Source organism: Taeniopygia guttata, chromosome 13 (genome assembly GCF_048771995.1).
Source record: "Taeniopygia guttata chromosome 13, bTaeGut7.mat, whole genome shotgun sequence".
NCBI lineage: Eukaryota > Metazoa > Chordata > Aves > Passeriformes > Estrildidae > Taeniopygia > Taeniopygia guttata.
Genome location: NC_133038.1, coordinates 1,506,339 through 1,521,275, shown reverse-complemented (window position 1 = coordinate 1,521,275; position 14,937 = coordinate 1,506,339). Strand labels below are relative to the sequence as shown.

Here is a 14,937-nt window from a genome sequence, read left to right as displayed (position 1 = left end):
CGCACCCCGCGGAAGCGGCGCGAGTCCCGGTTTTTGCCGTTTGGCAGCCGCGCTGGGGTGTTCCGCTCAGGCGTTCGCAGCGGGCAGCCCGGGCGTTGCGAGGCGGCGGGAGGCGGGTCCTTGCCCCTCCCCCGCTCACTATAAGAGCGCCGCCGCAGTCGGGCCCGAGCGCCGCCGCCGCCGCCGCCTCCTCACGGTCCGTGCGCGGAGCCGCCGCCGCCTCACGGTGAGGCCCGAGCGGGGCGGGGGGCACGGGCAGGAGCTGTGTGGGCGCGGCGGGCCCGGCTTGCCGCGGACGGAGGGTCGGGAGGCCGCGGGGTGATCGCGGGGGCCGGGCCGGGCGGAAAGGTGAGCGCTCCCGGCCGTGCGGGGATGGAGCTCCCGGGGCTCGCTGGGCCCGAGCCCGCCCAGACCGTGCGGGGATGGAGCTCCCGGGGCTCGATGGACCCGAGCCCGCCCGGGCCGTACGGGAGTTTAGCTCCCGCGGGGGGGCGTGGGGAGCGGTGCCCGCGGGGGTGGCGAGTGCAGCCCCCGAGCAGCCCGAGCCTCCCCCGCCGCTCCCGGGCTGTTGTGCCTCCGCCTCCCGCTGCCCGCCGTGACCAGGGGCGGCCGCGCCTCGGGTGCGCGTTCGTTACCTGCCCCTGCTCCTGGATACCGGCGCTGGCGCGGGGGAAGCAGCGGGATCCATCCGGAATGGCGCTGAGAGGCGCAGCTGTAGGTGGATGAGCTCGGCGTTTCAGGCTTAGACGAGTAAATTACCGCTGTAATTCAGGTTTGGCTTGAGCTCGGCTCGCAGCCTGTTGTGGTGTTGTCAAATAAAGCTTTTAGAACTGGTTTGCTTAGTCACCCAGTGCTGCTCCTGCCCAGGGACTGTCACCTGCCCGAGCTGTACTGCAGCTTGTTAAAAATTAGTCTTGTTTTTTTTTTTCCCTGTTTTCTAGGAAACTGAGTTCAGTGGTGTAAAAAAAAAAAAAAGTCTGTGAAGTTCTGATGTGTTGTCAATGATAAAGGCAGTAGTTTAGCTTTGTTCTACCCGTTTCAGACCCTCAGCAGTAACTGAAGGGCTTGTTAGAAGCAGATTTGGGTGATAGGAGGGAAGTATCCTTGCTGGGGCTCCCCCGGCTAAGGCAGCATCCCTGCCTGGCTCTGCTGTGCAGCATTATGTAAGCCCAGGCACAGGGAGGCTGGCCATGGAGCTGGGTTTGTTCTGGAGTACTCCCAGGCAGTCACTGCAAGAACAGATGCATTAAATTTAAAATGTGTGCCTACAGCACTTTTCCCAAACATCATTCAAAGTGCTAACGCAGAACTGCGCTGTAGTCCAGATCCTGCTTTGTGCATGTGTGTACAAATATATATATATATATATATACACACACACTTGTACCTTTGGAACAGTCATGACTGTGTTCCTCCAGAACACCCAACTTAATTAGAAGTAGCACTGTCATATAGGGTTACGTTGCTGTGTAAACATTAACTGGCTGCTCATTGCCAAATGGAAATTAAAGCAATGAGGTCTCGGGGCTGGTGTGAGCTGCTTAATAACACGTGTTGGCCGTGCCTCTCCTGGCCTGGGGTTGCACAGGACTGTCAGGCTCAGCCTCACTATGCTGATGAGTTTTCAGAAAGAGGTAATGCAAAGTTGCTTCTAGTGGTCCAGTTAATTAACTGTTGATAGCTCAAGTGCTACTGTGAGGAACTAGTGTGTGAGGCTTGTAAGTTTGGTGGGGGAAGAATGTACACAATTTAATTGAACTTGGAATTCTTTGTTCCCAGAGCTGTTCACAGTAGTTGCAGGCTGTGCAAACACACGCTTCAGTGATCTTGAAGGAGGTAACTCGAGGACCAAAAAATAAAGGAAACTGTTGCAATGGTTTGCTGCTTACAAATGTTTTGAGCGGTAAAGGAGCTTACAACACATCCAACTGTCTGGTTGAGAACAAATTTATAAAATTTATGTGGCCAGACAGTTGTGTTTATAGTATCATTTGGTTGGCTCAAGTGCACTGATGCTCCCCACAGTCTGCACGTGTGGTTTCAGACAGAAGCTGTCATCTCCTGGCTGCTGTGTCATGTGCTTTACTTCTGGGTTTCAGTTGTTACATATCTGGAATTATGCTTTTTTTTTTTTTTTTTGCAGAATTTGATGGTGTTTTTGCTAATAACATCTTTCAAGCCTGCTGCCTCTTTATTGTAGGTCTTACTACAGTTTGAGGAACTTTGTTAAAATGCATGGTTGTCTCAGGTGCTAACAAAGTACTGATCTTGCTTCCTGCTTAGCAAGGGCAGTTGTGAGTGCTGAAGGCCTTCCTTGTAGGAGATTATTGCTTTTTAATCTCTTCAGAAAACCAAACACTTTCTGGAGGAAAGCCTTTGATCCTGAGTAACCTGGTCTGTTTAACTCTGTTTGGAGCAAGGGAGGCTGGACTAGACTACTTCCAAACTCAATGTTATGATTCTGTTCCAGAGGCTATAATTTGAAAACTACTTTTGAGATCTGATGTCGTTTGAGCAGTTGAAGTGAGTAGCAGTTGTTTGGATTTGAAGGCAAGTGGTGGTTTGGAAGTGTTGAAATTTTTTTCAAGAGAAAGACAGCTGTAGTCTTATACTAGAAATAAAAGCACTGTTGACTAGTCTGTGTATTTTATGCTTTCAAGTTAAGAAAAAAAAGCTCATGAATTAGTGTTAGACTTCAATCAATCCTTGTTTCTTAGGCATGAGGATTAATGATTTTAGGGCTGTTGATTCAAGGAGTGAATAATCTGAGTGCACCTTAAGTGGCATTGGGCTTCCTGCTGTTGTGAAGAAAATTTCAGCAGTAAAGGTGCTGAACATCTTTGAGTCAGCTGAACCTGTAACATCTGCTGAGAATTGTGTGGAAATAACTGTCCTTCTCTTGTAGATGCCGTCAATTAAACTGCAGAGTTCAGATGGAGAAATCTTTGAAGTTGATGTGGAAATTGCAAAACAGTCTGTGACTATAAAGACTATGCTGGAAGGTAAGAGTGTGAGACCCTGAGGAAGCCTCTTGGACAGGAACTGAGACAAGCTGGTACTGTGCTGAAAAAGGATTCCCAGGTCTATGGAGCAGCTTTCTCCTGCCTGAACAGCTGTAGCTCCTGCTGTGGTAGCTGAACCTGTTTAGGGGGGATGTGCTCTTGTAAAAAGCCCTGGTTAAGAGCACTTGTAGGGAGGTCAGTAAAATACAAGCAGCCCACTGCCTTGCCTACAGTCTGCTTCAGTTTTGTGAGAGTTAAGCAAACAGAACATTCATAATATTTAAAACTTCAGTTTATTTACTCACACAAACCAGTCTTAGACTGTAAATATCACTTGTATGGAGTGGGAGATAATAAATCAATGCAATAAAGAGCTGAAGTTAAACCTGTGTTGTGAGCTTGTGAATGCTGTTAAATTATTTCGGATAAATACTTAGGTTTGATCTCCTGCTGACATAAATTTGAAACAAAAGAACTCGTGGCGGGGGAGGGGAAATCTGCCAGATGGCTGGGATACAGAGCAAACTGTCTAATCCCTCTAGTGCAAATCCTCATTGTTTACTGGTGGCTTTTTCTAGTTTTTGGATGTATTCATGAATTAACTTAGAAACAATTATTTCTGTAGATGTAGTTAATATTATGCTCTTGCATGTAAATGTTTGGTTGTGACATCTTGTGAAAACAGTAAAAATAAGATTGAATTATGTCAGGCATTGAATGCTTCTATTCTGTTAATAAGATGCTGTTGAACATAGCTGGCAAGGCAAACAGGAAATGGAGTGCATTAGGGTGCACAATTCTCAGTTTTCTCCTGCAGGAGTTGTGCCAATGTTGGTGCTTAGTGACCCTCAGTTGGAGATAGAGGGAAATTATTAATGGGAAATGTGTAAGCTAGGCACCATAAACTTGCCTCTTTCTAACCTGGGAGAAAATCACTCTGCTAGTACAGGTGAAATGCATTTTCACTGCAGGTGCCTGAGCATCAGTTAATGTTTTGTGTGTTGGGTGCTGCAGCTGAGAGGGGAGGAGCTGAAAGTTGGGGTTGTACTGAGTACCACGGGACCACCAATGAAATGTCAATTTTCTGCTAACAGATAAAGTGCTGGTTCAGAGGTGATGGTGACAAGTTAAGCAGAGTTTACTAAACTTCAGATATTGCTTGAATTATTTCAGTATCTTTTAATGGCAGTGTTTCAGTTCTGAATCTGTGGAGTAATTTTAAATAAAGTAGTGTTAATTAGCATCCTACTGATAACAACAGTAGCAGCCTTGTCTAAATACAGAAGTATGTGATTTTTATCATGTACAAATTTGAGGTGTGATCATGGTCATATGTTCTTAAAAATTAGGTTCCTTGGTGATGTAGAATTGGCTCATCTGTGCATGTAATGAGTGAAGGTCTGCATTGTTAGTTAATTACATAACTAATTCAAATATGTCTTTGACAAGCTAGGGTGTCATCCAACTGTTAGCATTTGGATAATAAAAAAAGTACATTCTTTAAGCAAAGATCGCTAATTGGTATTTGTTGTTTGTATCAAGTTGGAACTTTAATTATCTTTTTCTCCTAACTTTTACATTGATTCCTTGATCATATCAAGGAGACAAATCCAAATCTCTGTGGAGTGTGCTGACAAGCTTTTAAAACAAGAAGTGTTGGAAGCAAGCTTTATAAATGCATTTTTATAAATGGAAGGATCTGTGCTGCTGTCTTACCATGTGAACTACTTCAGCTGGTACAGGATCAATACGAATGATTCAGAGCCTGAGAACAGTGCTTCTATGGCTGCAGTATTTCCTGCTCATGCAGAGGACAAGATGCTGTGTCTATTTACCACAATAGATAAGAATTCTTATTTAATCATTAATGGACTGGGAGCCCTCAGTTAGAACTTGTGGGTTGAAACTGTGTAAGTGGTAAAAATACACAAATGTTTGTCAGATTGTTCAGCATCTGTGTTCAGATTCAGAACACTGAGTTAGCAAGTGACAGCTTAGCTGATGGTTTGTAGATGCTCTCGTTTGATGAAGCAGCCTTATCAGCCGCTTAACTTCAACTTGGTGCAACCTAGGATGCGGCTGTAGCTCCACGCAGCCTTCCAAAGCTCCTTACCTCACAGTTTAGAGGTCCTTTGTTACCAATCATTCAGCCTCAGTGTTGGCAAAATAGTGAAGAACTGATGAAGCATCCCAGTTCAGTAAATGGTTTTGTCTGCCAATTGCTCAGTCATCTTTCCATTTTTAGATTTGGGAATGGATGATGAAGGTGATGATGACCCAGTCCCTCTTCCAAATGTTAATGCAGCCATCTTAAAAAAGGTAAGATGATGAAAGCTGTTGTACTCTATGGCAGTAAAGAAATGTAAAATTTATTTTGGAGTTGGGTATTATGAACTGCTAGTTACAAAATATTTTCCATGTGCTGCAAGCTTAACCAAATCAAGGTGCATGAACACAGGCATGTGGGCTGAGGCTGGCAGTGGATAGTGGCAGAGCACATACAGGAGTCACCTGGAACAGCAGCTGTAAGCCAGACAGGCTTCCTAAGGAAGTGATGCTGGGCATCTCTGCACACTGGCATTTCATGGTGTTAAAGCACTGGTTTTAATTGGATTCTGTAAACTGAGGTGGCTGTTCATGAAATGCAAATGTTTGGAGAAAGAATTGAGGGACAGGCAGTGCTGAGAGTGGCTGGCAGTGGCAGTCGCTGTGTCTGGGTGGCAGTGACAGTGCTGAAGAGACACTGTGTGCACTTGGTGGTAGTAAACTCATTAACAGACCATGGTCACTGGGGCAAGGGAGAAAAGTGTAATTGTGTGGTGTCCAAGATTCTTTATGCTTTCAAATAGAAAGTAGTGCCAAAGTAAACACCAAACTATTGTGCCTGTTTTGGGGTGAATAGAGGGGTAGGAATTGTTTCCTAGTGAGCAGACACATAACTTAAATTTGTGAAGTCTCTCGGGTTGGTGAAATGGAACAGGATTTTGCTTGCAGTAGATCCCCACTCCTTTTATATGTCTGGGTCATGAGATTGCATGTTCCCAAACTAAAAAAAAAAACAAAAACCCCCAAACAAAACAACAACCAAAACAAAAACAAATCCCAAACCAACACTAATTGCAAACTTGCTGGCTGAACTTTGTACTGGGGTGAATGTGACCTGCTGGTAGCTGTTACCACTCTGCTCTCTTTCCTTGTGTAGTGTCTGCTTAGTACAAAGTATGTTTCTGCAAACAGATTAAATACAGCAAAATGAGGTTTAGGTTTTCTTTGGACAGCCCATGTATGTTAGCACAGGGACTAATAACTTCATAGCACCAGCTGCTGGCTTTTAAGATTAAGTAATTAACATGCTAATAAATCAGTTGGGATTTCTGAAAGCTCTTATATTCCAGGATTGGGGATCAATTGTTCTAATTTCTTCCAAAATGAAGTTAATTTATAGTTGGGGTTTCATGGGAGAATCACTTGGCTAAAACTTTAATATCAAAACCGTAATTAGGTGATTCAGTGGTGCACCCATCACAAGGATGATCCACCTCCTCCTGAGGATGATGAGAACAAAGAAAAGAGAACAGATGACATCCCTGTGTGGGATCAAGAGTTTCTGAAAGTAGACCAAGGAACACTTTTTGAGCTTATCCTGGTGAGTGTCCTCAAGAAGGGCAAAGGCTGTGCCTGTACAGTGAAGTTATGCTATGCACTTGAGAAGTAAAGCCTTTATGCTTTTTGAGTTACTTATTCATTGGAAAAGGGGGATGTGGGGAGGGCAGGTGGTTCTGGTGAGTATTGACTGAAATTGGTGAGGATGTTGGAGTGTTTTAACCTAATGCTGGTATTAATCTATAATCACTCATCAATCAAAATAGTAAATAGCACTGTCTTTTATTCTTGTTGCTCTCAAGTCTGAGTTGAGGGCTTATTACTAGTTAAAGAGTTCTGGAGATCTACATAAAAATGAAAATCTGATGTTAACTGTTAAATTTGTACTGTGTATATCTGTCAGCCAACATTACCTGCCTTGGCTAGTTAACAGTACTGCAACACTGAGGATCTTGGATGTTTGCAGACTTCTGAAAGCTATTTGTAAAGGGTGGAGGAGGAGGAGTGTTTTTCATGGTACAAATGATTACCTTCTATTTGGCAAGCAAGTTTTAGCTACTGTCCCTTGAAGGTTTTAGCTAGAAACTTCTCAAAGTGGAAATTATCTATTTGCATACAGTATTCTAAAATTTCAGTGTAAACTTGACTTCCGTAGTACATCTACAGAGACAGAATATTGATATGGAGACCTTAAATTTGAAAACTTCCACAGGCTGCAAATTACTTGGACATCAAAGGTTTGCTGGATGTCACATGCAAGACAGTGGCAAACATGATCAAGGGGAAAACCCCAGAAGAAATTCGCAAGACATTCAATATTAAGAATGACTTCACTGAAGAGGAAGAAGCACAGGTACTTGGTCTGGGATTAATTATAATTTAGATGGCTGTTTGTGCTGAATTACTGTGTGGTGCTTCATAACTCAATTTGTGATGCAGCAGACTTGTTACCAATAAATGTAAACTAATGCATCAACTCCTCATAATTGGGGTTCTACTAGCAGAAGACTTTCTGGTGTCTACCACACTTGGAGCCCATTACCTGAAAAGGTCAAAAACAAACAAAATGTATTGATTTTTCTAGCTCCCGCATGTCTAATAAGAAAGCATGTAGGATTGTTTGTGGTAGTCTTAGTTTGCTGGTTTGGGGCAGTCATAAGAATGCTGAAGATGAATTGCTGCATGTGGCTGGAAAGGTAAGTTTGGGTTCTCTAAGTAACAAACTTATTGATCTTAAAAGTTGACCAATAAACCAACTGCAAAATGGCAGAGTAGGGAAAAAAGCAGAATATGATGCCTGGTTTCAGTACAGGGCAATGAGTTGTAGATTTGGCCATTTTTTCAATGCTATGTCATAAACAGCTTAGACTCAGATACTCCATTTGCTTTACTTGTTTGGAAAAATTCAGATTTCAATCTTAGGCATGAAAAACCTGGCTTACACTGATAAACAGGCCAGTTTGGAAGACAGATTTTATAATTGCAAAATCTTTGTAAAAACTAAAACTGCTCCAGGTTTGTCTCCCTGCAGTAAATTATCCTGAATGCTTATGGGTATTTACAGCCAAAGGCTTAGAATTTCAGTGTATTGTACTAACAGTTAAACTGCTCTTCCAGGTACGTAAAGAGAACCAGTGGTGTGAAGAGAAATGAAGTATTGTGCCTGACACTCGAACACTGTAAGGATTGTTCCAAATACTAGTTGCACTGCCCTGTTCATAATTGTTAATATTAGACAAATGCAGCAGCAAATGAAGTTGTGTTAGCAGGATGTTGTTCCCTTTGCATGTGTAGTGGTTTTTTTTTGAGTACAGATATAGATCTCCGAGTTTTTACTAGTGTAATTGGATGTCTTTTTACTTTGCAACAAATAAAACTGAACTAAGTGTGGATTCTGTATGGGAAGTAGCTCTTAAGGTTGTCATTTTCATTACACCTTTAAACTATTGGAGTCCAGTTATAGTGGTAAGGATTGACTCTATTGTAAATAAAAACATCTGTGATTTCTTCCTCAAGAAGAGCAAAACACATGTATTTACAGGGTATTGATAACTTCAGAAAGAAAAACCAGGATGTGTCTTGGGGAACTAGATAATATAAAAAAGTTACTGAATTTCGTACACAAACATTGTGGAAAAAAGTTAACTGTTACTTAAAGCTATATAATTTTCAAGATGGTTCTTGTCCTGCATTTAAAAAAAAATTACAAATTTGACCACTTTCTTGTCATTTTAGTCTTGCCTTATAGACTAGTGAAAATGTGATTTAGAACTAAACAAGCTCCTGACAGTTAAATTTGAATACTTCAGCCATGTCTTGAAGACCTGCCTCTAGGTGATAGCAAATAAAGTGTGTTGCTTTATGCACAGGATGGGTGTGTTTTTATACATGTTACTGGTTAAAGTGGAATCCAGAGTTGACCAAAAATGACTGACATTACCAAAGTTAATATTATTGACCTGTGCATGCCATTAGTGGCTGGTTTTTAGGCAGTTTGAAAGACCCTCGTGATGTAGCTCTTGGAAACATGGTTTCATGTGTCCACAGGAAATCTTATGCCTCTATATGTGATACTTCAGCTTGTAGAGACTTAATTATTGCATACAAAGCTAATGCAATATCAAGCTTAACTTCTTTGGACAAAGCCACTTGCAACTAGTTAAACAGTAACTGGTTTTCTGATTTTTTTTTTTTTTACAGTTCCCTTATAGGGAGTAGGGATGGTTGTGTGGTAGATCTTTGAGGTGTGCTCTTAGCTTGTATTGCATTCCATTCTCTGTATAAACCTTAGAGTAGAATGAACCTTAATAAACATACTTATCTCACTTGAAATATTGGTGTTTCACTTCTGAATTAATAAAGGGCTTTTAAACTTTTATTTGCAAATGGTTCTAGTTATTTGGAACTAGACAATTTTACTATCACTTATTACTGAGTGTAGAAATAATAGCACTTAAGCAGTGCTTAATTGAAATAAAACAGATGTAATTTTTTTAAAATTACTAATGCAGGGTACTAGTCAGACACAGTGGGCAACTTTATGTCAAAGTTGAGTGATGTTTTTTCAATGGCTTACCAAGATTAACTACATTTTGGATGTAACCATTATGAAAGCATTCAGAATTTGCTCTAAACCAACATTCAAACCTATGCTTTGGATACAACTGCTCCTCACATCTGGTTTCTCAGGAGCTTGTGGGGCCTGCCTTTGTGCTGCTGTGCAGTCTATTGGGTGTGTTAGACATTGTCAGTGGACATAAAATACTCCACTGCTACACTTGGACATGCTGAAGCCTTTCCAGCAGCCTGTATTGCAAACAATGCACCTCAGCTTAAAAGTGCTACTAGAGGAGAATGTGATGTCCTTTCTGTGGCCATGTTTGTAGTTAATATTCAGAAGCCTGCTGTAATTGTTTGCTGGGAGCAGCCTGTGTAAATTCCTTTGGGTGCTTGTCATGAGCCCAGTGTCAATGTTTGTCAGCAGCCACTGCCTTGCACGATGCCTCACTGCTTCAGGCTGAGGGAGAGACAGAGACACAGTTTATCTTCCTCATTGCACTGCTCCAACTGTGCTGTGCCTGCACAACCACTCCTGGGTTAAAACTTGGTAGTTGTGAGAGCAGCTGGCCCAAAGCCTGAGCTGTGCTGGTCAGATGTGCAGTGCTGGAGCCTGTGCTGAAGCCCCAGTGTGTGGCACTTGGCTGTTGGCACTGAGGGACCTGTGCAGGTGTAGGGGAGGGCTGGTCTGTGTGCTCAAGGCATTGTGTAGCTTTGGCAGATTTGTAATACTCTCACTAGTCTTGGTAGTTAGGATTGCATACAACTTACTGTCTCTAATTGAAATTCCCCTGCAGTAGTGACTCAGACTTCAGCCAGATTCAAATTCTGTAGCTGCCTGGCAGGGATGTCAGCAGGAAGACAGGTTTTTTGAAGCTCTCAGTTGTCTTGCCCACTCCAGTAATACTAGTGCTTAGCTGTAGAGAAAGACACTGGGGAGGTGCTGAGAGTTTGGGCTGTTACGTGGCTGCTGCCTGTGTTCCATGCTTCAGCTGAACCTGCTCCTTGCTGCTCTAACAGGCACTGGCTGTGTACTCTGAAATTCCAGAAAGCAGGAGAGACTGACTTCCCACTCTTAAACTTTATGTTGCTGTTTAACTTGTATTAAAGCTGGGGCTTGTTTTCCCCCTAACTTTTTTTTTTTTGTTTGTTTGTTTTTGTTTCTGAAGTTGGTGCACGATCAGGATCAGGCTTCTCATGGATAAAGAGCTTGAGTGTGGGGGTAGGGAGAGGCAAGGCTGGGTGGCAGTAGGAATTGTAGGAAAAAAAGTGTTTTCTTTGTACCCTTGGCTTAGTATTTCAGTCTTAACCATTGAAAGTTATTGGCAGTTATTCTAAAAACCATTCAAACATACAAATACTGAAGGGAAAAAACAAAAGCAAGGAATCCTCTTGAATGCTAAGAAATAGTTACTTGAGAGTTTGATAGCATTATAACTTCCAGTGGCCTCTTTTGAACAGCCAGTCTGGCAATTACTTTATTTATAAAGCTATAAACATACTTTGAACATAAAAGCCAAAAAATACAAACTCAGTGAAGTAAAAAAATTATAACAAATGATGGATAGTCATTGGACAAATGAAGGTACAGCTGTAAAACATTTATCCCTGCTACATACATACAGTGGTTTTACTTGTTTTAATGAAGTGGTACTTCCATTACTTCTGCATTCAGACTGATTCCAGGAATTCAAATATGTATTTCAGGAAGAGTTAAAACTGCTGTAAAATAACTTGAAAAAAATTCTTGAGATAAAAACTTCAGGGCAAAGTCTTCCTTTAAAAGAGTATTAACACAAAAAAGAGTATTAACACAAAATAGAAACACTTCCTATGGCAGTTTGAAAGACACTTTTTTTGGTATTAATAACTTTGTTTTGGCATTGGTTATCAGCCGTGGGGCCACAGAACAGAAGTCAGTCATTCTGTTTTGTCCTGGAAAGGGGCAGCCAAGCAGTACCTTTTCTGTGTTTTGGATTAAAAATAATATTTTCTCAGTTAGCCCAGTATAAACTGAGTGCAGTATATCACAAGTGGGTATTCTGAGTTTATCCTGCAGTAGCTGGAAGCACAGGGTAAGGTCTGGCCTGTATGTGCAGAGCTGAGCACAGGCAGACAATGCTGTGGGTGTGACTGCTCCAGCTCTGGGGCTCTGAAAATGCTCCTGTGCCCCGAGGGCACAGGGAAGGGCTCCTGGGGAGGGGGTGGTAGGTGCCACTGAAGGAGCTTTTGCAGGAGTCAGTTGGAATAACAATGGTGAGAGGAGGCTGTAATGCAGATGAGCCTTTTCCTGGTCGAGGCAGGGACACGGAGGGGCCAGAGGAGCCTTGAAATAAGCGGGTGAAAGTCCCAGGGTGTGAAATGAGGGCTGGTCTGGGTGCCTCGGCCAGTTTAATACTGATCAGGACTTTGCCTGAAATTTCCCCTGGTGTTACTTAGACACATCTGCTTTTTCTTTTTTACCTGCCTTTGCTTTGCTGCTAAGTTCCATCTGTCATCCCACCACACAATAGCAGTCGGGTGTTGAGTTACACCAGCCTTCCACCCAGTATGGGGTACACCAGGCTATAGTGGCTGGTCTGTCATCTGTGGTGTTTCCAGTAGGTGACACTTAACAGCACCTTACAGCAGAGGGTCTCAGAGTGACACATGATGAGCTGAGACACAGCCATTTTTAGAACTGTATTTTTTTGTTTGTTTGTTTGAAAATCAAATTATTAAAGAGACTGTATCAGGTCTGGCAAGTCTACTGAGTCCCTCTGTTCAGCACCGGAACACGCTGTTGACTAAGCTTGCTAAAATAATTTAAAATGAGCAGATTGCATATTGATCTAGTGCTATGTAATTAACCCTCTGAGTGCAGTCAGTACAACAGTGTACAGTTGGCATTGGAGCAGGTAATGCTACTTCTCCAAGGGTTAAAATGATTCAGACTTCACAATGGCTCTTTGCAAACTTGTCAGGTTTGTGCACATAGCTTTCTGTCAGTGCTTCTGAAGTTACATTTATACAGGAGAGGAATAAAGAAATAGTTTTAGGTCTTCAAAACTAAAACCAGAAATAAAAAATCTACACTAGAAGCAAAACTATCTTAATAAAGGGACTAAACCCAAAGCTGCTCTACAGACTAGTTAGGTTTGGCTTTTTTTTTTTTTTAATTTTTAAATCCTTGAGGCATAAACTTGGTTAAAAAGTTACGTTTAACCCAATGTAAAAAATTATGGTTTGTGTTTTTGCATTAAGAAAAAAATATAAAAATAGTTTGTACATTATAAAGGTCATCTTAAATTTCTTGCAGTTCTACAATAATATTACTACATAATTTGTATTCAGTACTCCAAAACCCATCTATCAAGTAGGATAAAAATAGTGCCCCCTCTACCTCTGTGTGGTGTCATTTTTCTCTTCAGCAGTCTGGAATAGATTTCTTTCAAACTGGAAAAAAAGTCTGCACTGGACTAGACTGTGGTCTCTGAGAAGACTGTAAACCTGAAGTAAATCCAGAACTTGGAATTATTTGGGATTTACATCAGTTCATTGAGATCATAATCCATCCACAGTGTTTTTTGTTTATCACTCAAAATATAAATACAAAACCAGAAACTGGTAAACATCTTAAAGCTGGAGAGAATACATTAACATTTGGCATTGTCATTGGGGTGGAGGGAGAATCTTTTAGAAAAAGCTAGAATAAGGTTTTTTTAAAAATTTCTACTGAATCATGAAAAAGAGAGTTCTTATCTCGCCGAGGGTATGTCCAGACAGATGCCCAGAGAGCAGGGCAGTGAGTGCTGCTCTGCTGCACTGCCCCACCACAGGAGAGCTCACACTGCCCTGAGGGACCCGCTGGGCCAGCCTGGTCCCCTGCCCTGGGCTATTGATCCTCTGCCCTGGGCTATTGATCCTCTGCCCTGGGCTATTGATCCTCTGCCCTGGGCTAGTGTGACCCTGGGCCACTGGCCAGCGTGCCAGGGCTGCTGGCTCCCCACATGGCTTGCCCTGCTCGCTGCTGTGGAGGTGCAGAGCTCGATCAGAGCCTACAAAAGCAACAGAGCAATTTCTGAGGCTTTGGCCAGTCTGTCTGATGGGATTTCTGACTATCCACATCTGCAGAGGACAATTGCTAACAGCAGGGCAGAGCCTGCACCTGAGCGATGCCCTGAGCAGCCATCAGCCCTTCCAGCAGCCGGTCTGTGCTCTTTGCCCGGCTGGTGCTCCCTTTTCTTCTGCCTTGCTGTACAACCCTGCAATGGGACATGTCTGCACAGACACCTGTTACCTGCAAACAACATCCTCCTCTTCTCAAACAAGAAGTTAAAAAAATTCACCTCATTGGTTTAAATATTCAGTTTCTCTTTTACCTGGTAAGATCAGAACGCCGGCATTGCTTCGTTTCCTTTTCAGACATATGGGCTTTTAAAAAATTCTCCTATTCCAGCTTTTCCAGCTCCTTGGTGGAACGGCTGTGGGAGATCTGTGAGTGACTACACTTTCAAGCAGCTCGGAGGGCAGGGAGTGGAAGCCGGGGTTAGAGTGACAGCACCTACCACCTACAGCAGCAAGCTGGGGGATACGGATCTGCTCTCCGCCACACTTTGAGATAATGCAGTAAAAAAGAAACCGAAACAAAACCCAAAACAAACAAACAAAAAAAGCATCACAGGGCAGGGACAAAAGGCTTGTTTACTCATCAGCACTTTAAATTTTGGCAAGTACTTAATTTTTTACCTTTTCTTTTGAAATTGCTTTTCTATGTTTATCACCCCTCCCCTCCAAAAAAAAAACCAAACCCAACCAAGTGAGTTTTCCATCATCCTCAAGTCATCCTGTGGGCAAACTGCATGTTTTACAGTGAGGTGGGGATTCGGCTGGGCCTCTGGTCCTCGTCCGGGGGCAGCGGAACCGGGCGGGCGAGCGGAGTGCCCGGTGTGGCGAGGGACTATGTGCCCGAGGAGGCGCGGCTGTAGGCGGGGGGCGCGGAGGGGCGGCGGACGGCGGGTCGGGAGGGGCCGGCGGCGGGCGGGAGCTGCGCGGACACGGGGCAGGGGTCGGGCTGGTCGCGGTGCGCGGGGTCGGCGGGGGCTGCGAGCTGCTCTGACGGGAAGGCGGAGGGGATGCAGCGGAGTGCGTCCGGTGGGGATGGAGGGGAGTCTATAGCACTTCCATCGGAAGAAACTGGGCTGGCACAGCGTCCTTCTCCTTGTAGGTACCGAATGCACTTCTTTTTCCTCCTGGAACAGCAGAGAGAGCTCTCTGTGAGTAGCGGGAGGGTCCC

The 14,937-nt window shown here is 43.4% G+C and overlaps 2 protein-coding genes across 8 annotated transcripts in view; one reads left to right on the top strand and one right to left on the bottom strand.

Moving 5' to 3' along the window:
- Positions 1-62: 62 nt before the first annotated feature.
- On the top strand, positions 63-9,483 carry SKP1 (S-phase kinase associated protein 1). 2 transcript variants are annotated; one of them, XM_030284129.4, is made up of 6 exons: positions 63-226; positions 2,906-3,002; positions 5,248-5,321; positions 6,505-6,648; positions 7,318-7,458; positions 8,223-9,483. In XM_030284129.4, the coding sequence occupies exons 2-6, from the start codon at positions 2,906-2,908 to the stop codon at positions 8,256-8,258; spliced, it is 492 nt and encodes a 163-aa protein (XP_030139989.1). In that variant the 5' UTR covers positions 63-226; the 3' UTR covers positions 8,259-9,483. The 2 variants fall into 2 exon arrangements, with proteins under 2 accessions (XP_030139989.1, XP_030139990.1); XM_030284130.4 differs by having other exon boundaries at positions 182-348.
- A 1,600-nt stretch (positions 9,484-11,083) lies between these two features.
- Positions 11,084-14,937, bottom strand: part of TCF7 (transcription factor 7) — a 70,918-nt gene continuing 67,064 nt past the window's right edge. For 4 of the 6 annotated variants that reach the window (XM_030284124.4, XM_030284126.4, XM_030284125.4 and 1 more), the window contains one exon: positions 11,084-14,893. In XM_030284124.4, the coding sequence (XP_030139984.3) occupies positions 14,602-14,893 (292 nt within the window). In that variant the 3' untranslated portion in view covers positions 11,084-14,601. The remainder of the gene's footprint in view (positions 14,894-14,937) is intronic. The other 2 variants (XM_030284128.4, XM_072935385.1) reach the window with 1 other exon arrangement.